A 24,647-nucleotide genomic window follows, 5' to 3' on the forward strand; every position below is an offset into this window, starting at 1 on the left:
CTTGCTCCCACTGAAGCCAGCACACAGGTGGCTGTAGCATTCCCCTACTTCTTGGCTGGGGCAGGCAAACTTCAACAGTGGCAGCATTCTCCTGCTCCCTAGCTGAAGTCCATGAAGTGTGGAAGGCTGCAGCACTCCCCCATTCCCTGGCTATGGCTAGCAAATGTAGCGGTCATGGCATTCTTCCACTCCCAACATAAAGCTAGTACATTCTGCTGCTGCATTTTTGAAGTCCCTGGGCACATTCAGTCAAGATATTTTCCTGCTGCCTTTCTGAAGCCAGAGAGTGTGCCCCAACCCCTACACTTTCTGCCTAGCTAAAGCCAGTGGGGACACACAGGAATGCCCCTTAATCACCTGGCCCTGGTAGCCAAGGGGGCTAGCATTTGTGAGCTCCACAGGAATGTAACAATCAGAAAGACAGTTCTTGGAAGGCCACCAACCCCAGGGCACTGTATAGACAGAAGACGAAAACACAACCGCAGTCTTCCTGTGACAAGGTTTATTTACTTAACCTGGGGCTTCAGCCTAAGGGACAGGCTTCCAAAAAAAATTGGAGAGAATACTTCCAAACTCATTTTATGAGCCAGCATTACCCAAACCAGACAAGGACACCACAAAAAAGCAAAATTACAGGCCAACATCCCTGATGAACACATATGTAAAAATTATCAACAAAATATTAGCACACCGAATCCAACAATACATTAAAAGGATCATACATGATTAACTGGGACTTATTGCAGCATACAAGGATGGCTCAACATCCACAAATCAATTGCAATATACCACATTAATAAAATGTAAGATTAAAATATGATCATCTCAGTAGATGCAGACAAAGCATTTGATGCAATTCAACATCCATTCATGATAAAAACTCATTAAAGTGGGGATAGAGGGAACATACAAAATCCACAGTTAATATCATACTCAATGGTGAAAAGCTTAAAGCTTTTCCTCTAAGATCTAGAACAGGAAAAGGATGCTCACTCTCCCCACTTTTATTCAACATAATATTGAAGTCCTAGCCAGAGCAACTAGGCAAGAAAAAGAAACAAAAGGCATCCAAATTGCAAAGGAAAAAGTAAAACTGTTACTATTTGCAGATGATTTGATACTATAAATGGAAAACCCTAAAGATGTTACCAAAAAAACTTAGTATAAATTAATTCAGTAAAGTTGCAGGATATAAAATTAATATATAAAAATCTGTTGCATTTCTGTATATTAATAATGAACTATAAGAAAGAGAAATCAAAAAAAGCAATTCTGAAAAAAAAAAAGAAAAAAGCAATTCTGTTTACAATCACATCAAAAAGAATAAAATACCTAGGTATAAATTTAACCAAGGAAGTGAAAGACCTGTACACTGAAAACTATAAGATATTGATGAAAGAAATTGAAGGTAATACAAATAATTAGAAAGATATTCTGTGCTCAGGGCTTAGAAGAATTAATATTATTAAAATGTCATACTACCCAAAGCAATCTACAGATTCAGTGCAATCCCTATAGAAATCCCAATGGAATTTTTCACAGAAAACAAATAATCCTTATATGGAATACTACTCAGCCACAAAAAAGAATGAAATCTCGTCATTTGTGATAACCTGGGTGGAACTTGAGGGTAATGTTCTAAGAGAAATAAGTCAGACAGAGAAAGACAAATACTGCATGGTTTCACTTATATGTGGAATCTAAAACAAAACAAACAAAACCCAAGCACACAAATACAGAAAACAAATTAGTAGTTGCCAGAGAGGTTTTGGAGAAGTAGGGGACTGGGTGAAGGGGATGAAGAAACACAAACTTCCAGTTATAAAATGAGCAAGTTATGGGGATATAATGTACAGCATGGGGAATATACCAAATAATATATTAACTTTGCAAGGTGATAGATGGTAACTAGACTTAACAGTGGTGATCAGTTTGCAATGTATACAAATATCAAATCACTATATTATACACCTGAAACTAATAAAACATTGCATGTCAATTACATGTCATTAAAAAAATAGTATTAGTTTCCCAGCTGCAAAAACTATTTGCTCTTCCAACCTTCATTCTAAGACTAAATGCAATGCTCTCCTATATAACATGGAGTTGGGACTAGAGCATAAAGCATGGAAAACCAATATTCTTGCACTCTAAGGTCTATAACCTGGTTAAAGGCATAAAAGTAGAATAGGAAAGCCTACTGAATTAGCTATAGAACATTTTTCTCTATTGTACAGAGAAAAGACAAGTTTCCAAAACACCTAAAAACCACACATTGTATCCATATTTGTATCTAGTTGATTTTTATATAAACAATGGCCTTTCAGGCAATTAACTGGCCCACTGTGAAAAACCAGAGGAACAGTATTAGTAAGTAAATCAATACCAAAGGCAGATCCAATAGTGACTGCAGTCCTACATTTGATCTACATGGACTATAATGAATATAAAAATTAGACCCATCAAAAGAGAAAAACTTAAGAGCTTTTCATTAAAAATAAAAACAGACTTGGGGCACCTGGGTGGCTCAGATGGTTAAGCGTCTGCCTTCGGCTCAGGTCATGATCCCAGCGTCCTGGGATGGAGCCCCGCATCGGGCTCCCTGCTCAGCAGGGAGCCTGCTTCTCCCTTTCCTTCTCCTGCTCCCCCTGCTTGTGCTCTCTCACTCTCTCTATCAAATAAATAAATAAAATCTTTAAAAATAAATAAATAAATAAATAAATACCACTTATACAGAAGTATTTCAAAATTTATTCATAAATGTGTTTAAAAGAGTGTAAAAGATTTTTTCTTTTGCTCAAGTTTGTACCCCAGATTAAGTAGAGCTTAAAATCTAAAAAATGCCAAAGCTTCCCCAAATGTGATCTGAGAATTACATAAGAATTAGCTGCTTTGAGAGACAAGCATGCAGCACCCATAGCTCTTGCAAACCTGAAAGTATCAAATGACTCCCTCCTTTTTCATCTTACTAACATTGCTGTAATTAGGCTTCCAATAAGATGTGAAACCAATGAGAGAAATAGTGTAACATTCCAATGGCAATAGAAATTAAATATGAGCTCAGCAATCAGCTCCTACAAACATGTAAATAATGACAGGGAAAAACTGGTCATCCCCAGTTGTTCAGAGAAGTGGGTGCGCAATTGAAGTCAAGATAAAACCCGTGAGGATAAACAAAGGAGCACTAAGGAAAATCATCAAGTGAGGTTCTTCAGGTCAGTTGACAAAGGACAGATGTAAGTAAGTATTTCTCATACATCCTGGAAGAAAAAGAAAACAAAAATGAATATAAGCAGCAAAACAAAATTCAGAGCCTCTGTAAGTACAAAATGAAGTTCCCTCAAACACTCTTTACTATATTGGGCTTAAATGCCTATTTTTTATTTAATGATTTGTCCCAGTGACATGTTTTAATTTTCAAGTCCCATTGCATTTGATTCACAAAATAGTCTCTGCCAACAATGTAATGGCTTCCTGAGTGACAGCTCATCAGCTGTGTTCTTAGAGATAGGTTAACATAGGTCACAAATAAGTGTTCACAAATACTGTCACCCACCTCCATAGTTACGGCAAGGACAGGACTAACACAGTGTGAAGCGGAGCAATTTAAATGGAAATGTATGGAGTAGAATGGCATCGTATTATGCAGCAGAAAGTTGACTTCTAAGGGGACCTCCAGGAAGGGAGCTAGACTAAATGAGTCCCCTCCACCCCCCCCCACCCTGTGCAAAGGGTCAAGAAGTCTCCATCAAGCCTCCCAGAATGCTGGGCAACGTTACACTTGGGATTCAGACTATTGCTGTTCTAACATTCTGGGAAACTAAAATCTCAGGTTTCCTCATAGGTCATGGCAAACATGCAACTGCCCTTGAAGACACAGGATTTAGAGTTTCTACAGCATTTCAAAAAGTTACACCTACTGGTATCAGAGAAAACAGAACTTGAAGTGATTCTTTCAAAGTCCTACCCTAGTTACATCATGAAAAGTAGTAGAGGAGTCTAGAAAACCAAAAAAATTTTAATGTAAAAGTAATTTTAAATTTTCAAAGATATATCTATCTATAGATAGATATAAAGGAATATGAGACTAATGTGATTTAAATTTAAAAAGAATGAAAGATAAAGATCAATCTAATTTGTTTACCCAAAATACACTTATCAAAGACCTACTAAAGTGTTCATAGGATGTTCCAAGAAACAAGTTTTTCTCTCTTTGGCTTTCATCATTGTTTTGTTGTATTTTCTGCCCTCCTCCTTTTCTTCTTCCTCAGCTTTTTATTGATTCCAGTAGTTCTTCCAAGCCCCATCTGTGAACTCTTCTCTCTCATTCCTGGGGAAGCTCAGGTGTTATCCATCAACTTCTAAAAAAATGACACAGTCTAAATACATTCTGTATACTAAACTTTTGTCCGCTTGTTATTTACAAAACATGTCCAGGATAAAAATCTTCATACATGGTTTCTCCTCTTTCTTTTGTATGGTGTCCTTTGATGAACAGATGTTTCATTTTAATGTATATTTATCATTTCTTTTTGGTTTATACTTTGGATCTTACAAAATCTGCCCTAGGTCAATTTTATAAATAGTCTATTTTCTTCTAAAATTTGAAAAGTCTTCTTTTCTACTTATAAGCCTTATTCCACCTTAATCCACCAATCCATGTGGGTATTCAACTGTCCCAATAGTATTTGTTGAAGAGTACATTTTCCCCCAATGATGTACTTTGCCTTCTGTCATATGTCAGAATTCCAAAAACGGTTGGGTCTGCCTGTGCCAATTCCAGACCGTATTAAATGTTTAATCAAGTCTCCATACATACTTTTTATTTTTCGTAGTGAATTGGTTATTCTTGGTTCCTTGCTCTGATTATAATTTAAATAAATCTATAGATTTGAGAGCTCCTTCCTATTCCTATTAACAAGGTATAACTTCCTTCATTTATTCCTTAAGATCTTTCTATAAAAATTTTTTTAAAGGTTATGTCCATTTTTGGTTTCATCTTTTTATTAAATTTTTGTTTATTTGCAATTTACAGAAATGAAGTTTTTATAGATTGATCCTACACCTACCAACATTGTTGTGCTCTTTTTTATTTTAATAACTTAAATATCATTTCTTTTGGATTTTCTGAGTAGATAATTATATCATCTGTGATTTATAAATGTTTCTTTTCCTTTCAACCCTTGCATATGATTTAAAGGAAATGCTTTTGATGTATTTCTATTATAGATTTTTGCTCCCTTTATTAGCTAAAGAAATTTCCTAGCAGCTTTTACCACAAACGAGTATTGAAACATATCAAATGTTTTCTTTGTATCTACTAAGATGATCATATGGTGTTTCTCCTATAATTTATGAGGTAAATCATCTCAGTTTTTCTGTTTTGTTTTGTTTATTCATTTGTGATAAATCAAGCTTGAATCTGGGATAAATCCAATTTGATAAGGATATATTATACTTTTTAAATAAATTTATTATTGAATCTGTCAAAATTTTGTTTGTGATTTTTTTAAATCTGTGTTTATGAGTGAGCCTATGTTCATTTTTTTTTTTTTCTGTATAGTCTGTGTGTGATCTTGATTCAAGTTATATTCACTTGCTTAATTCTTTGGAGATTATTTTCTCTTATTTATCTGGAAAACTTTCTAGACTTTTGGAATAATCTGTTTTTTGAATATTTAGTAGAGCTTTTCTGCAATATGTCTAGGCCTGGTTTTTATTTTATGCAAAGACAGTGACAAATTAGATAGTGTTGGTATCATTTTGAATTCCCACCAACAATGTGTGAATGAACCCTTCTCCCCACAGTCTTGCCAAAAGAGTATATTGCCAATCTTTTGTCCTTTTGCCAAAATAGTAGATGAGAAATGGTATTTTGATTTAGTTCTTAATTTGTGTTCCTTTTATTGTGATGAATTCATTGAGTGCTTTAATTCCAAAGATTATGTTTCTTTATTCCTAGAAGTTCTATTTTGTTCTTTTTCAAATCTTCTTGGTTGTCTTTGTCTCTTGTTTTTGCTCATTGTTTCAAATGTAATATTTGTTCCATCAAATGTTTTATACATAGCTATTTTAAATTTAGTATCTCAGCATTTCAGTATATCAAATCATTTGGTTCTAAATCTTTGTTGTTTTGCCAACCCTCAATCACAGCCACCTGTTTCCTTGTGCCTGTGCTAAGTTCCAATCACTGTCTTATGCTTGGGATAGATCAGTGAACAAAACAATCAAAGGGCCCTGATTGATGCAATATGGAACATACATTACCTCAGGGAGAGACTAAGAGTAAACAGTAGATAATACATATAAGTAAATAATGTTAGAAAGGAATGTTAGAAGTTGCAGAGTGCCATTAAAAAAAAAAAAAAGTGAAGCCCAGAAAAAGGATGGCTAGAGCCAGGCATAAGGGCACATGTAGCAGCATTAAATAGATGGCCAAGGAAACCTCACAGAGGTGGGATTCAAGAAAAGGCTTGGAGAACAAATCATATGGAGAAGAGTAGAGAGAGAACAGCCAGTGCAAAGGCCATAAGGTGAAAGCCGCCCGCTCCTTAAATTTTCAAAGAGCAATAAGAAAGCTAGTGTGGCTGGGAGGAATGAGGAAGAAGGGAAGGGCAGTGGTAGGACAGCATCAGAGGGATAAAGTGGGGTCTAGATCAGGAAGCACCTGGTAGGCTACTGTACGGACTTTGGCTTTTACTCCATGTGATTTGGAGAGTCATGGGAGCCACTGAAAGATTTTAAGGAGGGAAGTGACAGGATCTGGCTTCTGTTTCAAAGGGATAACTCATATTGAGAATAGGCTGTATGTGGCTAAGTGTGGAAGCAAGGAAACCATCTAGGAGACTATTTCCAGATTCTAGCTGAGCACTAACGGAGGTTAGAAGTAGGATGATAGTGATGGAGGTAGTGAGAAGCTGCTGGTTTGTACATATTTGGAGGAGAAGTCAAGAGGATTTGCTGATGGATCAATTGTGAGTGATGTGAGATGGGTTGTACCACTATATAAAAGGAAAAAGTGCAGATGGAGCACTCAGGTAGAAGGAATCAAAGGTTAACTTTTAGACATGTTAAGGTTGAAATGTCCATTAGAGATGCAAGTAGAGATGTTGAGTGGATAAATGGATATGCAAGTCTGGAGTCAAGAGGTCAAGGCTGGAATTAGAAATGTGGGAGTAATAAACATATAAATGGTATTTAAATTCATGAGAATGAATGAGGCCACCAAGGTGTTAAGTGAACATAAAGTTCAGAAGGTGATCCAAGGTGGAATTCTGAGGTGCTCCAATGTTGAGAGGACAGCAAGATGCAGGGGATTCAGCAAAGGAGAATGAAAAGGAGTAGCCACTAGGATTGGTGGAAACCCAGGAGAGTATAATGCCCCAGAAGCCAAGTAAAGGGCTTCAGAGAGGAAGGAATGATTCACCATGACAAATGATGCCAGTAGGTCAAAAGAGGAAGACTGAAAAATAACCACTGGACTTTGTAATGTGGACGTCATTAGTGACCATGACAAGAGCATTATGGTTGGACTGATAAAGTCTAAATCATGATTTAAACGAGTTTAAGAGAAATGGGAAGAAAGAAATTACAGACAGCTAAAGGATAGATACCTCTTGAAGTTTTGCTTGAAAGGGGAACAAAGAAACAGGAGAGTAGCAAGAGGGAGAAGGGTGTCAATATAATTTATATTTCTATTTTATGCTGATGGGAATTTTCTAGTTCAGAGGAACATTTGAATTTTCAGGAGAGAGGGGAGTATCATTAGAATAAAGTCCCCTGGTAGGTGGATGAGAAAGAATCTAGTCCCCAAGGAGAAACAGACATAGAGGTAAGGATGTCTGTAGGGAGGTGGAGGTGGGGCCCTGAGGAAACTCTCGCCTTTCTGTCACTGCTTCTTCCAAGTAAGGGAAGAGCTGATAACCATCTTGGACTTGACCAAGACTGTCCTACTAAGGAAACTTTAATAACCTTCACACATATCAAAAGAAAATGATGTTCTTTTCTTTTTATCCATGAAGAATCTAAGCAGAGATTTATAGCTCACTTCCATAAAGCCTACCATTAGTCAGTGGTGAACTAGATTTCCAAATCCTCATTCCCTTAACAGCAGCCCACGTGGTATTCATTTACTCTCCCCCATCATCTTCCCCTCAATTCCAGGTATTTTTCTAAGTACTTTCTAAATTTCGAGAGTTGGTAAGTAGAGGAGAAAATGTGAAGTTTCCAAGTCTTGTCCAAAATCCAAGTTTCAATCATGTCTCACAACTTATAAATTCCATGAGCTTGGATAAGGTCTTCAGTCACAATGCCCCATTTTCCACAGGACTCCTACTCATATATTCTTATGAATAAGTCAATAATTCATAAATTGTAACTCCTGATACAAAAATATTGTGTTTTCTTTTCTCTCTCTTCCATGTTGTCCCTATTCTGAATGCCATAGTTATACACATGAACATACATTATGGATACACATCCAGTATCATTCCTTGCAAATTTGCCTACATTCAATTATCTTCTATATGTATATATATAGAAGATAGTTGAATATATATATTTGTGAAATCTATTCATCACTTTTAACTACTAAATGCCTTTCAAGAAAACATGCATAAGATTTCCAGCAGATTGTCTTCTCAAAAATTATCTTTTGTCCATCAAGTATTTATTAAAGCATGATCTGTAGAGTTTCCAGCAAGCACTTGATTATTTTGTTGTATTTTACCAGTTTAAAGATTTCTATCTGCTCCATTTTTTTAGTAGGTACATATGCACTTGGGCTTCAATTAAATTATAAAACCCAGCGTAGTTTTGATTCTATACACATTGCAAAGCCTGCAGCCATACACATTCCAAAGATTCGGTGCTGGTTCAATGATATATTGTGCACACAAAACACATTAAACACATATTACAACACAGTTGCAAGGTTTTCTTCACAAATCCATAAGGACATTTCATTTCCAAAAAGTGCCTTTTACTGTAGGGTTTTTTTTTTAATCATTTTGTAGTGAAAAATTAAATACTGGCTTCTTTGATGTGCTAGTTTCACTGAAAGAATATATTACTAGAGAATGCTTACTATTTTTATAACCATATTGCACTTAAAATCCTCTTGAAAAAAAAAATTCATTTGTTTTTGTTGTAGGTCTGGGCAAGGGGTGATAAAAAATCTTTACAGTCCAGGCAATCACACTGAGAACAAAGGGCAGGTGTCATTTTTATTTTGATTGGCCAGCAATGAAACCAGGACTTTCTCCTTCTCTCTAGAAACTATTGTGGAACTTACAGTAATCACCCTGGCTGACTGCCCATCACACAGCTGAACAGCACACCAAAAAAATAGTATCTTGGGAGAAAGCCACAACAGATTTTTAAAATTCTCATTGTTTTTACTCTTCAACTTTGAAAGTTTTTTTTTTTTTTAAGAGAAAAGAAAAAACTCACCCAGCTGTCACCACTATTCATATTTCAATGGCCTCCAAAGTGCTCAAAGCCACCTGGTTGACTTTTGCCTTGGAGCCGGTCCAGAAAAACATTATTTACCCTTTAAACAATGAAAAATGTGTGTAAGTGGAAAGCTTGCTACAGGGCTGAGAAATTTTTGAGAACCTAACATGCTGTATGAACTGACTGTGAGGCCCCTCAGCTTAGAAGTTATCTATAGAAAACTTCACATTAGCCACCTGACGTGCTGTTAACAGCCCTTTGCTGGAATTGGGGCCAGTTATGGCTCCAGCCAGAGGGGGCGCAATTCTGAACTTCAGAGCTTCAGTCCTTCATCTTCTACCAGTTCAGCAAGAGCCTTATTGCCCAGCAACCATACCCCTCCAGGCCATGCCAGGTGTGAACTCTAGAGGCTGAGGAGGGGTGGAAGCTTCAGCAAGACCTGAAATACGAAGGGAACCCAAAACAGCTCTGTGGCACTATTGTTGCAATGGAAATGTCCCTCCCATATGCCCTGTACCCCTCTGCCAGTCTTGCTAAAGTAAATCCCGTAAGTGCAAAGTAGAAGGAAAATAGGAAGAGAGTATAAGAAATGGGAAATATCAGAAAAGGGAAACTCAACCTTTCAAAAGAAAGAATGGGTATATCTTTTCCCCATGTTTGGTCATACTTGCAGCAATCAATTTCAGAAATTAAGGTTAACACATAGAAGGTAAAACTTAAGGAAAGGCAAGAAAATGATTATCATAGAGGTCAGAATAAGGGTGAACTGTAGGGTGGTGGTTATATTCTATTTCCGGAGCTGGCTACTTGGATGTTCACTCTGTAATTAATCATTCTAAATACTTGTTTCATGGATTCTCCTGTGTGTTATAGATTATATATATATATATAAAAAAACTTCCCATGGCCACCATTCTAGTCTAAATCACTATCCTCTCTCATGTTGCTTTTGCTTCCTCCACTCCCACCCTCTGTAATTCGTTCTCCACACAACCACCTTACTAAATTATAAAAGGGATCATGCCTTCCTTTTGTTTAAAACCCTCCTATGATTTTCCATTAGTCTTTTTAATTTATTTAAATTCAACTTAATTAACATATAGCGTATTAGTTTCAGAGGTAGAATTTCGTGATTCATCAGTTGCATATAACCACCAGTGCTCATTCCATCATGTGCCCTCCTTAATGCCCATCATCCAGTTACCCCATTCCCCCACCCCCTTCCCTCCAGCAACCTTCAGTTTGTTTCCTAGAGTTAAGAGTCTCTTATGATTTCCCATTAGTCTTAGAATAAAATCACTGGCTTACAAAATCTTGTATTTTCCGGCTCCTGCCAACCTCATTTCATCTTATTCTCTTCCTCACCATCTATAATCCAACCGCTTGAGACTCAAAAAGTCCAAATTCATTCCCACTTGAGGGCCTTTGCATTTTTTTCCTATATACCTAATAATAGGGGACATCTAAGTGTATGTTTTGGACCCCAATCTCTATCTGACTGGCTCTTGTCCTTTGATGTTACCTCTTCATGGAGGAACTGTCACCTCCAGTCTCTCTCCTCACATACATATCATTGTCTGAAATACTCCTGCTGTTAACTTGTTGACTTCTATTTCTTTTCTCCAGATTGTAATTTCCATGCAGTCAGGGATGTTCTCTGCTATTTTATGCCTATTCCCGGTGCCTAGAACAAATCCTTCATGGAGTGTGTCCTGATAGGTAAAAAGTGAATAAATGAATCATCCAGGTGTATGGTCCCCATATCTGCCTACTTCTGTGACTGCATAATGAAACCACCAATGGTGGTGAGTATAGGCTGCAAAACAGCCCAATGTCCACAGCTCTCAGTTTATTCATGCACTGTGAAGACTGATGGCTTGTCATGTACGTGGGTGGTATGATTCGCTTTTGAGCATCAGTTACTAAGAGGACAGCACAGTGGGTCAACAAGAGATCATAGGTGGTAAAGAGATTGTTTTTTCTCAAATCCTATTGAGAATTCAAAGAGAAGAAAGAGTACCAGTTTATAGATTTGTTTACTAGTGTTAGAAAGTGCATACATTTTATTGCTGTCAAATCACTGCTCTGGATTTTCTTCTAAGGGTTAATATGGATAAAAACTACTACTTAAGGATGGTTCAAGTTTCAATAAATCAATTCAGTTCACTCCAGTTTTCAGCTCATAGAGCAGATCTCTTCAAGTCCTTGACCCCTATGCTTTGTCTTTTCTCTTTGAGGTTTCAACTGTCTTTTCTTACTTGGAAAGTTACCATGGGTCAGGTTCAGGTGCAGCCGGGCTCAATCAATATAGGATGCATTGGAAAAGCTTGTGAGGAATTCCACAAGCTTTCTATTATAAAACACAGAGTTGAGTTGTCCGCTATGTCAACTCCTAAATAGTAGAAAGCATGTTGTCTTTTTGACTCTAATAAAATTATGTCCCTGGAGAAAACCTAACTTATGGCCTCTACACCTAACACATCCACAAACCCACACACACACACAGCTAATGCTATTACCTTCAGCAGGAACGGTCACAGTGATTTTATTCATTAAGAGACTACTGAATGAGTATTTTCATTTAACATGCGAAAGCTCACTGTAAACTCTAAAGGACAATACAAACATATGCTCTCCTCAAAAACCGAGTGAGAGCATAAAATATGTGTTCAAAAACTTGATCAGTTACCTCAAAACTGGTTACTGAGGTTATTAGCAGAGGAGATTTAATTTAATCTAAGAGGAGAGATTTCCTCTTAGATTAAATTTGCATCTATATTTAACTAGAATCAATAAAAAGAGAAAATAGGTGTAGAAAATAAATAGCCCCACCAATATTTAGGTATCCAGTATTATGGAAATAAAGAATGAGGGTCAAGTTTCCTACAACAAGAAATTAATCCTTTCCCCCTCTAATCAAATAACTTTCATTTTTATTGGATGACCACTGAACATGAATTTCTTAGCAAGAGGGCCTATTAATGTAACATATCTCACTATCTTTAAGATGCTTAAAGCTTTACAATCTAATCAGTCCTCAGAAATCCAGAGAAATAACTGGCTACTTACTAACAACCAGTGTTAAAGAAATGCACTATCAGGTTTTTTAGTAGAAATAATTTTAAAGAGAAAATGAGAAAAACCAGTAAGAGACTAAACTATTTTATATCCTACTTTATTTAAAAAAAAAAAATAGGTAGCAGTAACTGTTACCACTTACCCCAAAAAATAGCCTAACCAGTGTATCAGAATTTTGATGTCTTTTAGTCAGAGAAAACCACATAAACTTGACCTTTTAAAACTATTTTGACTGGACTATGGAAGCAGAATAATCCAGCAAAAAAAGAAAAAAAATATGAGTACCCATCCATAGTTCACAGCTCCAGCAGAATTGGGAGCTTCCATTAACACTTTGTAAAGTCTCAATTACAAAATGAAACCACCACAACTAAAAAATACACAATAGCAATAGTGGGAAGGTTAAACGTATAAGTGAAACCACTCAGCTTCAAAAGAATTTGCTCTTTTAGATCAGGAAAGCCTTTACATTAAATTCTTCTGAGATCCTCAAGCACACTGCAATAAACTCAGATAACCCAAGCGCCCCCAGGAAAATCCTAGAATAATGATAGATATGGAGGTAATTAGCACTGGCCCAACATCAATATGATATTTTACTGGGTATTCTCAGTGTCTGATATTAGGGATAAGAGAGTACTTACAATGTTAAAAATTGTTTAATGGTTCTATTTTAAGATATTTTTCCTAATATGTTAGTCAATATAAAATAGTTCTTGTCTGACCTTTCATATTCAAGTGTGAGTATCTCACCATCTATATGAGTTCAATTATTCTAAAGTTGTCTACAAATAGTAAAAGATCATCTCAAAGTAATAAGATTCTTTGTCCCATGGGAGGCAAATTAAGTATCTCCTAAATAAACAAATAGCTTGACAGCATGATTCCATTTTCTAGTGTGAATTTATGCCACCTATCCAGAAAAATTGGATATTGTATGTGTATGTATGAAAAATCAGATATTGTATGTGTATGTGTGTATGTATATAGCAGTTGGTGTCCTCAGATACATACCATACCCCAATAATACAAAGATTAAAAAGGTAATATAGATTCCAAAACCATATTCAATATGACTATAGTGTTTTCTTAAAACATTGCAAAAACTTTATAGGTAGTTATTTTAATCAAGGATGCTTATCTTATTAGCCATTTATACCTTCTGTGTTCAGCTTGGTGGGCTTTGGTTCTTTCTTCCTCCTGTTGCTGTCGGTTAAATTCCAGTAATTCACTCTAAGAACAATAAAAGTTTTAAAATATGGCTTTCAATTAACATGGTTGTACAGAAGATACCCAAATCAATTACATATTTAGCCTGAGCTGGTATAATATTTCATTTTTGAAACTTCTACTTAAGTACCATTTCCACGTGAAATTATTTTCTTATATAATTAGGTAGCAAAAATAATTGTGCCTGAGTCAAACAATAGCTCTGGGAGTATAAAATTGTAAGATTAAAACGCCAATGTGCATGCTCAAGATATTAGACTAATAGGTACAACATACACAGAGGAAAATACAACATGAGTCAAACTCACCTGTGTCTTCCAAAGAAAAATCACATCAGTTGTTCAAGAAATGTCACACAATACTACTTCCTGGTATTTCTCTAACATTTCTTTCCCAACAAATTTATAGCAGCTTACAAATAAATGTTGGACTCAATTCTGTAGTGCAATTCCATTAGGAAAACGTTCTCCATCCTGGAGAATAATCAACTTACCTATTATTGACTAGTTATTTCTAATACCAGCAGAACTTTGGACTCCCTAGAGGGGATACTTTGCTTCGGGTAGGAGATCGTGTTACTACAACTAAATCTCTGCTTATTCTGATTATTTTCCTAGAAGAGGTAACTTCCAAACTTAGTTACTCTGCTTATGGTATTAAGCCAAAGAACTAGGTGCCAGGATTTCTCTAGTATTCAAGTGTCTTCCTTGAGGCTGACTGATTTTTAACCACTTTTCAAAGACAGGAAAAGGCAAGGGGATATTTTTAACCACAAAATGTCCTGGATGCAAAATATAAAATAAATTCAAAGTTCAAGTTGACATTTTACTTTTTTAACTTTATTCAAAGGCCTTCTAACATTCCACCATCCCCAAAACAAAGAGACTGTTTCATATACTCTGATATCCCAAATATATTACTCATCAATCCTTAAAGCACATATTTAATTCTAATTGTTATCCAGCACCACCACCAAGAGAAAAAAATCAGAGTTTTCTAAATAGTTGAACAATATTCACTCAACCATTCTACAGGCATTTATGCACTAGATGCCAAGCCTTGTGCTAGAGACTCACTTTCCTGCAATGACATAAAGTCCAAATGGCATAAAGTCATTTATTTCATTTTATTTTTTGTCACTATAATGTATGAACATAGTTAAAAGTCTACCAAGTAAGAGAGCTACTTATTATTAGTACTACCAAGCCTTATACTAAAATAAAAGAAGCTCCTGTCCTCCCCCATTAACCTCCAAATCACTTTGAATTCCTGTGTGTGGTTTATCTTCCAATTACCTCCTTCTTAATAGTATGCATATTCTTCTATTTCTTAACTTTGAAAAAACATACAGCTTATGACTTCTTGCAAATGAGTTCTGGCTTTTCCTGCTCTATGTTTTAACTTCCAAAATTCTGCTGGTTCCTTTTCTTTACTGCAGTCTCCAACCTGTTCTTTTGCTCTTACTGGCTTACGGCTTTGAAAAAAAATTTGGGGGGGGGGGGCAGTGCAAAGGTGTTCTCTCTCTCCCTAAAATAAATAAATCTTTTTTTTTTTTAAGATTTTATTTATTTATTTGACAGGGAGAGACACAGCGAGAGAGGGAGCACAAGCCGGGGGAGTGGGAGAGGGAGAAGCAGGCCTCCCGCTGATCAGGAGCCCGATGCGGGGCTCGATCCCAGGACCCTGAGATCATGACCTGAGCTGAAGGCAGACGCTTAACGACTGAGCCACCCAGGTGCCCCAAAATAAATAAATCTTAAAAAAAAATTTCCCTTTATCATCTTTTCAATGGGCTTTAGGGAGAGAGAGACTAGAGATAAGCAAATGAAATATTTTAAAGGTACAATGTTTAACCAGAACTTGACATTTTCCAACAAAAATTTTACCAGAATTCTGTTATTTGATCCTTACAATAATTCCCAAAGATAGGCAGATAAATAAAGTATTAATTGATGAGTGAAGATTATGCTTATTTTACAGATGAGGGAACAAGATCAGAAACTCAGCTTAAGTAACTTATCAAGAGCTAAATGGCTCATTAGTCGCAAAATAAAGACTAAAGCTCAGACTTTTTTTATCTAATCTCCTGAAAGATGCATCCAAAATAGGCAGTTAAGATTAACTTGTCAGTAGTTCATCATACTCAAGTATAAATGCCAGAATATAGCCCCCATTTAAACTCAAAAGTTCTAGCAGAACATATCTAGCTTAAATAAAAAACTCTCTTGTCAAAGGATGCTAATTCTTCTCACATGCACTAACCCATTTCTCCAAGGAGCAACTTCTGATATCCAGCCCATCCTAAGTCAAATAACATGAACTCTGAACAAATTAAATTCTCATCAGTTCTAGACATGAGACAAAGACAAAAACTATAAAAGGTATATATACTGGCTATACATGAATATTATTACGTATTTCTTCAAACTATTTTTTTCAGCCTTGGCAAAAATGATCCTGTAGTTCATCTGGAAAAAATATGCAATCATAGCCATGAAAAAAAAAAGAAGAAATGAGGGAGAATCAGATTCTCCAAATATTAAAACCTATCATGAAATTACAGCAATTTAAACTATTTGATTGAGTTCAGGAATCCACGGAAATGTAGTTTACCACAAAGTTGTATGCTAAATGCATGCAGGAGAGACAATTCAATGAATGATGAAGAACTAGCTAACTATTCCGAGAAAAATTAAAACTACATTTTTTAAATAGAAAAATTTTATTGAGGTCTAAGGTTTGAATTAAAAGATGGAACCATAGGAGTTTTCACAGAAGGCTTGGGTAAATTTATTTATAGGTGTAGAGCAAGGAAGTTTCAGAAATCATAAAGGAAAATGATTGGTAAATTTGGCTGCATAAAAATTCAAAGCTTCTATCGGAAAAAGTAGCATAAACAAAATTAGAAAACAAACTTAAAAAAAAAATTTATAACACGTATAAACTAATTCAATTATTCTTTCATTCACTCAACAACATCTGAGTGCTTCTTATGAGCCAGGCTTGGATCTATGTGACAGGGATACAATAATGAACAAGTTAGAGGAGAACTTTGCTCCTTAAGAGTTTCTACTCTAGAAAAAAGGAAACCCATAAACAAGTGAGAAATATATCCAGTTGTAATCCTATGTGGAGGATTAAACACACTGATGTGAAGCTCAGTTACTATTTTAGATCAAGGCTCAGGGGAAGCCTGAGGAGGTGGCCTCATAAAAACTAAAGAGAAAAAACAACAACCAAACAGAGAAAGGGCCAAAGGATAGGAAGGGAAAATTCGCAAAGTACAGATTGCTTGTAAATTCAAAATGGTCATCATCTTCACGCACAAAGAAATATAAATCAGAACAATGAGATAAAATTTTTCTATCATACTGAAAAAAACTAGAAAAGATCAACAGAAAAACAAGTATAGTCAAGCACTTTGGTGACATATCTAAATTAGTGAAAACTGATTTAGTTTTTGGACAATTTGGCAACAACCATCAACAGGTAAAATGCACACCTCCTTTGCAGAATTGTTCAAAGATACACATACAGGGATAGTCACAGTTGTAGTATTGAAAAGTAAAAGTTCAAGAGAAAGTCTTAGTGCCCATTAATAAGGAACTGGACCAGTAAGTTAAACAATTTACACAATGGAATACCATGCAGGAGATACAAAGAATAAGGTAGATGAGAGAGAAGGGGAGGCACTTATAGAGGGATCTCTAAGATATATTAAGTAATAAGAGATAGGTTCAGAGAACAAACTGATGGTTGCCAGAGGGGAGGGAGGTGAGGGTTGGGCAAAATGGGTGAAAGCTTCCAGTAATGGAATGAATAAGTCACAGGAATAAAAGACTTAGAAAAAGGAATACAGTCAATGATATTGTAAAAGTGATGTATTGGGACAGATGGTAGTGAACATAGCATAATGGATAAACTTGTTAATTCACTAAGTTGTACACCTGAAACTAGTGTAACATTCTGTGTCAAATACTCAAAAAACTTTTTCTCATGAGACAAATAAATAAAATAAATAGAGGGGGAAAAATAGGTTCAGAGCAGTTTTCTTGGGATTATTCCATATAAATAGAAAAGATACATGTACCTCCATTTCAACTTTTATATACAGATGTGTATCATATTTAAAATAATTTTATAAAAAACATACACCAAAATGTTAACTGTAATTATCACTGGGGAGAGAAGCATGGAAGGTAGATAGGCAGGGTAAGGAGCTTTAACATCACATATAATTTTTGCTTTCTAACTTTTGATCCATGTGCATACATTACTTCCTCATACTATCAACAGAGATTTATCTGCATGGGAGGCCATTTCTGGTCCTTTATATTTTCCTCTATTTAAAAATCCTAATGAATACATAGTTTTTTATATGTAAAGATGTTAAAAAGCAAAACACTACATTCTGAAGCCAAGAACTGCCAGGGAGGAAGAAAAGAGGGCAGGAAGAGAAGTAACACGCATCCTCCTATGACAGAGCAAGGACAGGGAGAGGAGAAAACACAGAGTGGGAGGGAAACCGGGACAGAGCTGTTGAGGCATCACCATGCAGGAACATCGCTCCAGATGGCAGAGGGGAGGCTCTGGCAAAGCTGCACTCAGGATTATTATTCTATATCTAGCAAAGCGTATTTACTAGAGAGAGGCTGGTTTTCCTTTGGTACCACAAAGGCTAATTTCAACTAATTAATTTGTTCTGCTGAATTGACAGCCATTGCAGATGCATCCGCATGCCTTATGAGCATATCCTTGGTTCATTTACTGGTTTCTCATCCAGAAGTGCAATACCTAGTTGGACAGACACAAATAAGTTGTTCTTGTTCCAAGGACTGAGCTTTGGACATTAAGGACATCAAAACACTTTTAAGCAGGAGGAATATGACACACAGCGTCTGAGAAACCATCAAGCCTGTCCCACTCAATACACATTTGTTAAGCACCAATTGTTTTCCAGACACCTGGATTCATGCTGCAGGTACAGATGCAAATAGACACAGCTCCACCCTGAAGGAAACCACAGTGTAACGAGGGAGACAGGCCAGAAACAACTGTGAGACAAAACACAAAGAGATGTGTTGCGAAACACCAGTTCAAGCAACAGGACACGGGGCTACAAAGCAACGGGTGCAGAGAAACAAGGAGCAAATACTGCTGGGTGTTGTTCAACAATATACGTGGGTCACGAAGGCTCCCAGAGGAAAGAGAGCATATCTTCTCATTGCTTTCCACATCTCGCTACATTCAGACAGAGCTGCATACAAAGAGGGCACTGAAGTAATAGGATAAATAAAATAACATCTTGGAGATGCTACGAGCAGAACTTGCTGTAAACATTGGCCAGAGTGGGGTAGGTAAATGCAGACAACACAGCAAACCGTGCCTCTGCCTTTGCTCACCCCTCTGGTGGGGTTGCTCTCGTTGGGGGACAGACTGCTTGGCCGGGGAGCTAAGAAAGTGCCAAAGATCAGCCTGGGGCCCAAGCTAACAACAGAAAGTAGAGGGCTCACCATTTCCTGCTAGAGGATGTAGGAGTCGCTCCTCTGTGGTCCAATGTATCAAAGGGTCAAGCGGGACACGAGAAACCTGATGTGGCCAGAGTGAAAGGGATGCCCCAGAGCAAGGCTATCGTGCACTCACTGAAGAGTAAAATAGGGTCATTTTGAAATCATGTCAGAATCCCAGTGAGGCATGTTCCGACATGGTTCAGCTTGACCGCTTCATGTAAACATTAAAGTGCCATCGCCTGGCCAGGACAAACTTCTCCCAGGAGAGGGTGTTCTCTCAACTCAAGAGGAAAAGGATAGTGGAAGCAGGAGAGTTGATGCCACGGATGTTAAAGAACCCCTTCTTCTGAATGTTTTTTAATACAAGAGAGGAGCTGTATGGGGAGGGGACAGTTTAGAGAGGTCCTGGCTTGGGGGCTCCTCACAGCAATACCTTTGCCCAGAAGGACAAAGATGGCCTTCACTAAGGAAAAAAAGTGGAAACCACTTCAAAAAATTAAGAGGAGACAACCAAATCAAAAGAAGTAAATATTAATGGGTAAAGTAGGGGAGTCAAAAATGCATTAATAATGTGTATTCTCCTTTCACTAATTATTGTTAGTTCTACCACTTTAATATAAAGAGAAATGGACTTCCTGCTATAATAAGCATTGAATCACCAGCTCTCTTATCTCCCAACCCAGAAATATATCCTATCAACGTTCTTCTTTTAAAAAATATTTCTCATAAAAGTTACTTATTCATTGTGGAAAGTGTAGAAAGTGCAGAAACTATAAAGGAAGACATAGAGGTGCCTGGGTGGCTCAGTCAGTCAAACATCTACCTTTCGGCTCAGGTCCTGATCCCAGGATCCTGGGATGGAGCCCTGTGTCTTCGGGCTCCCTGCTCAGTGGGGAGTCTGCTTCTCCCTGTCTCTCTCACTGCCCCTTCCTCTGCTCATGCTCTCACTTTCTCTCTCTCGAATAAATAAAATCTTTTTTAAAAATAAAAAATAAAGTAAAGGAAGACATAATAATCACCCATAAAATCTCTCTACCCAGGGATAACATGTCAGTTTCCTTCATATCTTGATTTATACACACAGATTATAACTTCTTAGCAGCAGCTCAGGTCACATTTGTAGGCTTACCACATGCCAGGCATTAAGATAAACTTTCCACAAGCTTTTCTCTCATTTGATCCTAGAAACAGTATCACAAGGTAAATAACTATCATACATAATAAAGCTTAGAGGGATGAGGTAATTTGCACAAAGCACAATAAGAAGAGGCAGGTCTCAAAAGCCCAGAGTCTATTTTATAAATTTTTTTTCATTTTTATATAGGTGATCATATTCCCCATATCATTAAAACACAGTAACACTTGCTGCATGGTATTCCAAACTTCAAAATCCTCAAATCCTCTATCACTGAACAAATTATTTCAAACCTCCCAGTAATATTAAAAAAAAAAAATGTTGTACGTACATCTTGTATACATCTCTGATCTCTGATTATTTCTTCAAAACAAACTTATACCTTTTATATCTAATAATTTCACATTTTGGAAACTCTAATTTGATGTTGTCAAAGAGCCCTTCAGTTCACCTCTAATGAGCAGCAATACGAGGGAGTTTGAGGTATTTTTTAATAGCTAATTCTGTACACTCTCCTTGCCCCAGCAAACACACAAATTGTTATCCATATTTTTGTAAAGCTTCTTATTTAATCTTGTGATTATTCTCACGGTTGAAATGTAGAAACAGTTTTTCAAATCACCTCATTCCACACTGAAAGTTTTATTGGAATTGCACACACCTCACTAATTTGGATAGAACTACAGTGATTACAATATTGATTTTTACCATTCAGGATCATCATCCATCTCTACATTATTCAAACTGACACTTATGGGTCATAGAAGAGTTTGGGAGTTTTTTGGCCTTTTTTTTTTTTTAATTGAGCAATGTGTTTACATAGTTGTTTTTTGATAAGGTCTTTTTATTCCATTTTATTTTCGAATTGATGTTTGCTAATATTTGAGAAAGTTTTTGATTCCTGTATGTATTTTATAACTCTTTAATTTAATTCCATTTGTTCTAATCATTTTTCAGTTGATTCTCTTAGGTTGTACAGGCAAATTGCTCTCATCCAAAAATAATTGTACTTATTTTCAATAATTAGAAAGGCTTTTTTATTTTTGTCTTATCAAGTTGCTTAAAATAATTCCCAAACCTTGTTCCATGCTATATTAAGAGTTTTCAGTTTAAAGAAAAAATGTTTTCCATCAAATAACTTTACAAAGCACTAGGTTAGAATTTCAGGTGCGGATACTGATTGGTGGTAGTAGGGGTTGAAGATGTCCTGATATTGTTCACTGCTCTAATATTTCACCATTGAGTTAATGTTGGTTATTGGTTTGGAAGACTATATGTATGCTAAGACAACCTTTTAAATTTCTAGTTCACCATATTTGTTTTTGTTGTTTTTAAATTAGTAAAAGAGATTAAAATTTATCAATGCCTCTTTTTTTTTCTATAGCTAAAGAGGTGGTCCAATGGATTTTTTTCATGACCTATCCTGTAGTGAAAAGATATAAAAAGTTATAATATATAGTCAGTCACCTTCACATTCCTAGAATAAACCTTACTTTGCCTTGGTAAATTAAGAAAGAGAAAAAATAACTAGAATTTTCTTTCAAAGTTAACCTCTACAAGTTTCTATGTATGTGTGTTTCTCTTTATCAGGCTGTGACATCATGGGGATTACAGTTCAATATTAATTCTAAATTACTTCATCTTTTTCCTTGCTCTGAAACAACTTTAAAGAAGTTGTTCCTAAAGCATGAGAAAAAAATGTGTTCCTTGAAAATTCCAATGACCATGCTGGTAAAATTTTCCAAGTTTTCCCCTTGTTAGGGGAGAGTAATTCTCAGAAAACTTTAGAAATCACTTGCATTTTCATTTGTCTTTATGCATATTAACTCTGAATCATTTTAGAGTTTTATATTTCCCTGTAAAATCATTCACTTAATCCACATATTTGATTTATTAGCATAGTCTTATCTACAGTAATATAAGCTTAATCTTTTCCAAATCTATGGTTCTGGCTCCTCCTTTCTAATGTTGTGTATTTGCATTTTTACTAATCTCTTCTTGATTAGTCTTGTCATAGATTTGTTCATTTTGTTGACCTTATCAGAAAACAAGCTGTTGGATTTTTATAACAGCTGTTTCTTGAAGTTGTTATTAATTTCTGTTCTTATCTTAATTACTGCCTTCAGTATCCTTTATTGTTCGTGTTCTAAATTCTTAGATTGGATGTTTAATTCATTTCTTTTTTAGTACTGATTGGATTTAAAAGTTATGATTTTTCTTTTCTGAGTACAACATCTGAGAATATAACTGTGCATGGCATTCCCCATAAAATGCTCTCATAATTTTTTATATATTCTAAAAGAATTTTCTCTGTCACCCAATTATTTCAGTATTTTCTTATTTTTTTGGCTTGTTTTTACTTTCCAAATGACTATATAAAATCAATAAACATGCAAAATCAGTAAGTGCAACTGACCTACTGGATATCTGTTTAAGTTCCCGAATGGTAGAAAGGAGACGGGATAAATTACACAGGGAACCAAACGTGCAGGATAAGCTGAGCTGAGTTAGCTGTACCTCTGAAAGAGCTCCAAGATGGAATACTGAGGTAGTCACTAAGAGGATGAGATGGAGAAGTTCATGGAGAGCAGCTTGGCAGCGGGCCCTTTTCCCTCCCACACTTGCACTACACAGCAGACAGCACTGACATGGGCCAGTGGGTAACCAGTGAATGGAGGAGGGGTGTCTGGGCTCAGAGAAACAGGACAACGTCCCAGGTACCTACAGACTATAGGAGAAAAAGAGGCTACTACTTCCAGAAGACAAGCTCCTAACTACCTCACTTGGCAACATGCCCAAAAAACAAGATGACCAAGAATCCTACAATTGAGAAAGAAAACCACAGGAGATAAAAAAAAACTTAAAATGGAAAGGAAAAAATACAGTTAAAGTAGTAAATAGAAAACCTTAATGTTTGTGTAATTACCATCAGTGAAGAGATCAGAAAGAGTATGGTGCTTATAAAGCATAATATTGCTATGAAAAAGTCAGCAATCTTGGTAAATAAATTCAATACATGTGCCAAGTAAGCAGAATGGAAACTTATGAAATAAATTAGTAAGCAGGATGATCTAATTAAAGATTTCTCCCAGAATGCAACGAAAAAGGCCAAACAGAAAGTATAAGGAAAACAATTAAGAGATATAAAGAATAGGTCTCAGATTTCCAAAATCCATTTGATACATATCCCAGAAATAAATAACAGAGACAAAATAGGAGAAGAAACATAAAAGAATTAGAAATTTCCCTAAAGTGAAACATATATTTTGAGATTAAATAAACCAAAAGTCATACAAGATCAAAAACAAAAACACTGAAATTTATTACCACTAGGGAGGGGACGGGAGAGGTAAAGAGAAGAGAGGAGAGAAAGGAGGAAAGGAAAATAAATGGAACAGAAAAAATTCAGAGAGTCAAAAAAATAGAGAATGGAAAACAAGAAAGAAAATATAGCTATAAAGCAAATCACATAGCAAGAATATGTACAAATGCACAAGTAATCACAATAAATGAGAATATATTAAAAGAAATCATGATTGGGGTGCCTGGGTGGCTCAGATGGTTAAGCGTCTGCTTTCGGCTCAGGGATCAAGCCCTGCATCGGGGTCCCTGCTTGGCAGGGAGCCTGTTTTTCCCTCTCCCTCTACTGTTCCCCCTGCTTGTGCTCTCTTGCTCTCTCTGTCAAATAAATAAATAAAATCTGGAAAAAAAAAAAGAGATCATGATACTGGGTAAAAGGAAAAACAGCTACTTTTTGTCACTAGAAATATAATTTAAACCAAATGACACAGAGAGGTTAAAAATTAAATGATGGAAAAAGAAATTGCCATATAAATTCTAACAAAAAAGTGAAGAGAAAATATTAGAATCAGATTTTTTAAAAAGGGCAAAAAAAGGAATCAAGCTGAAAATCATTAAATGGGAAGACTAGTATATTTCATATTGATAAAAATCTGTATTGAAAGACAGGCTTCCCTTAAGTTTCATTGGTTGGAACAATTTCCCATGTCCATAGCTAAATCAATCACAGTTGATGAGACTGGAATTCCCAGGAGCAGTTAGACCCTTTGGGATTAGATCCCTGGGATTTGGATGTGCCTGCCTTCTCTGAAAGATGGGCTATGCCAAATAGGATGTATACCTGAGGGAAAAAAATCAGGGTTTTAGGACAAAGGTAGGCAATCAACAGTATTCAATACACCACCCTGAAGTTACCACAATGCACAATTTCCTTCTTTTGC

The 24,647-nt window shown here is 36.1% G+C and overlaps 1 protein-coding gene across 2 annotated transcripts in view; it reads right to left on the reverse strand.

The window, feature by feature from the left end:
* Positions 1-487: 487 nt before the first annotated feature.
* EPSTI1 (epithelial stromal interaction 1) overlaps positions 488-24,647 on the reverse strand; it is a 90,409-nt gene continuing 66,249 nt past the window's right edge. Inside the window, exons 9-11 of one of the 2 annotated variants that reach the window (XM_045869502.3) lie at positions 13,691-13,764; positions 9,451-9,550; positions 488-3,260 (exon numbers count right to left, since the gene is read on the reverse strand). In XM_045869502.3, the coding sequence (XP_045725458.1) occupies positions 9,475-9,550; positions 13,691-13,764 (150 nt within the window). In that variant the 3' untranslated portion in view covers positions 488-3,260; positions 9,451-9,474. The remainder of the gene's footprint in view (positions 3,261-9,450; positions 9,551-13,690; positions 13,765-24,647) is intronic. The other variant, XM_045869503.3, reaches the window with a different exon arrangement.

The sequence above is a fragment of the Mirounga angustirostris genome, unplaced genomic scaffold, assembly GCF_029215605.1.
Source record: "Mirounga angustirostris isolate CCGP_5_RB_7025 unplaced genomic scaffold, mMirAng1.0.hap1 SCAF_3, whole genome shotgun sequence".
Classification (NCBI taxonomy): Eukaryota; Metazoa; Chordata; class Mammalia; order Carnivora; family Phocidae; genus Mirounga; species Mirounga angustirostris.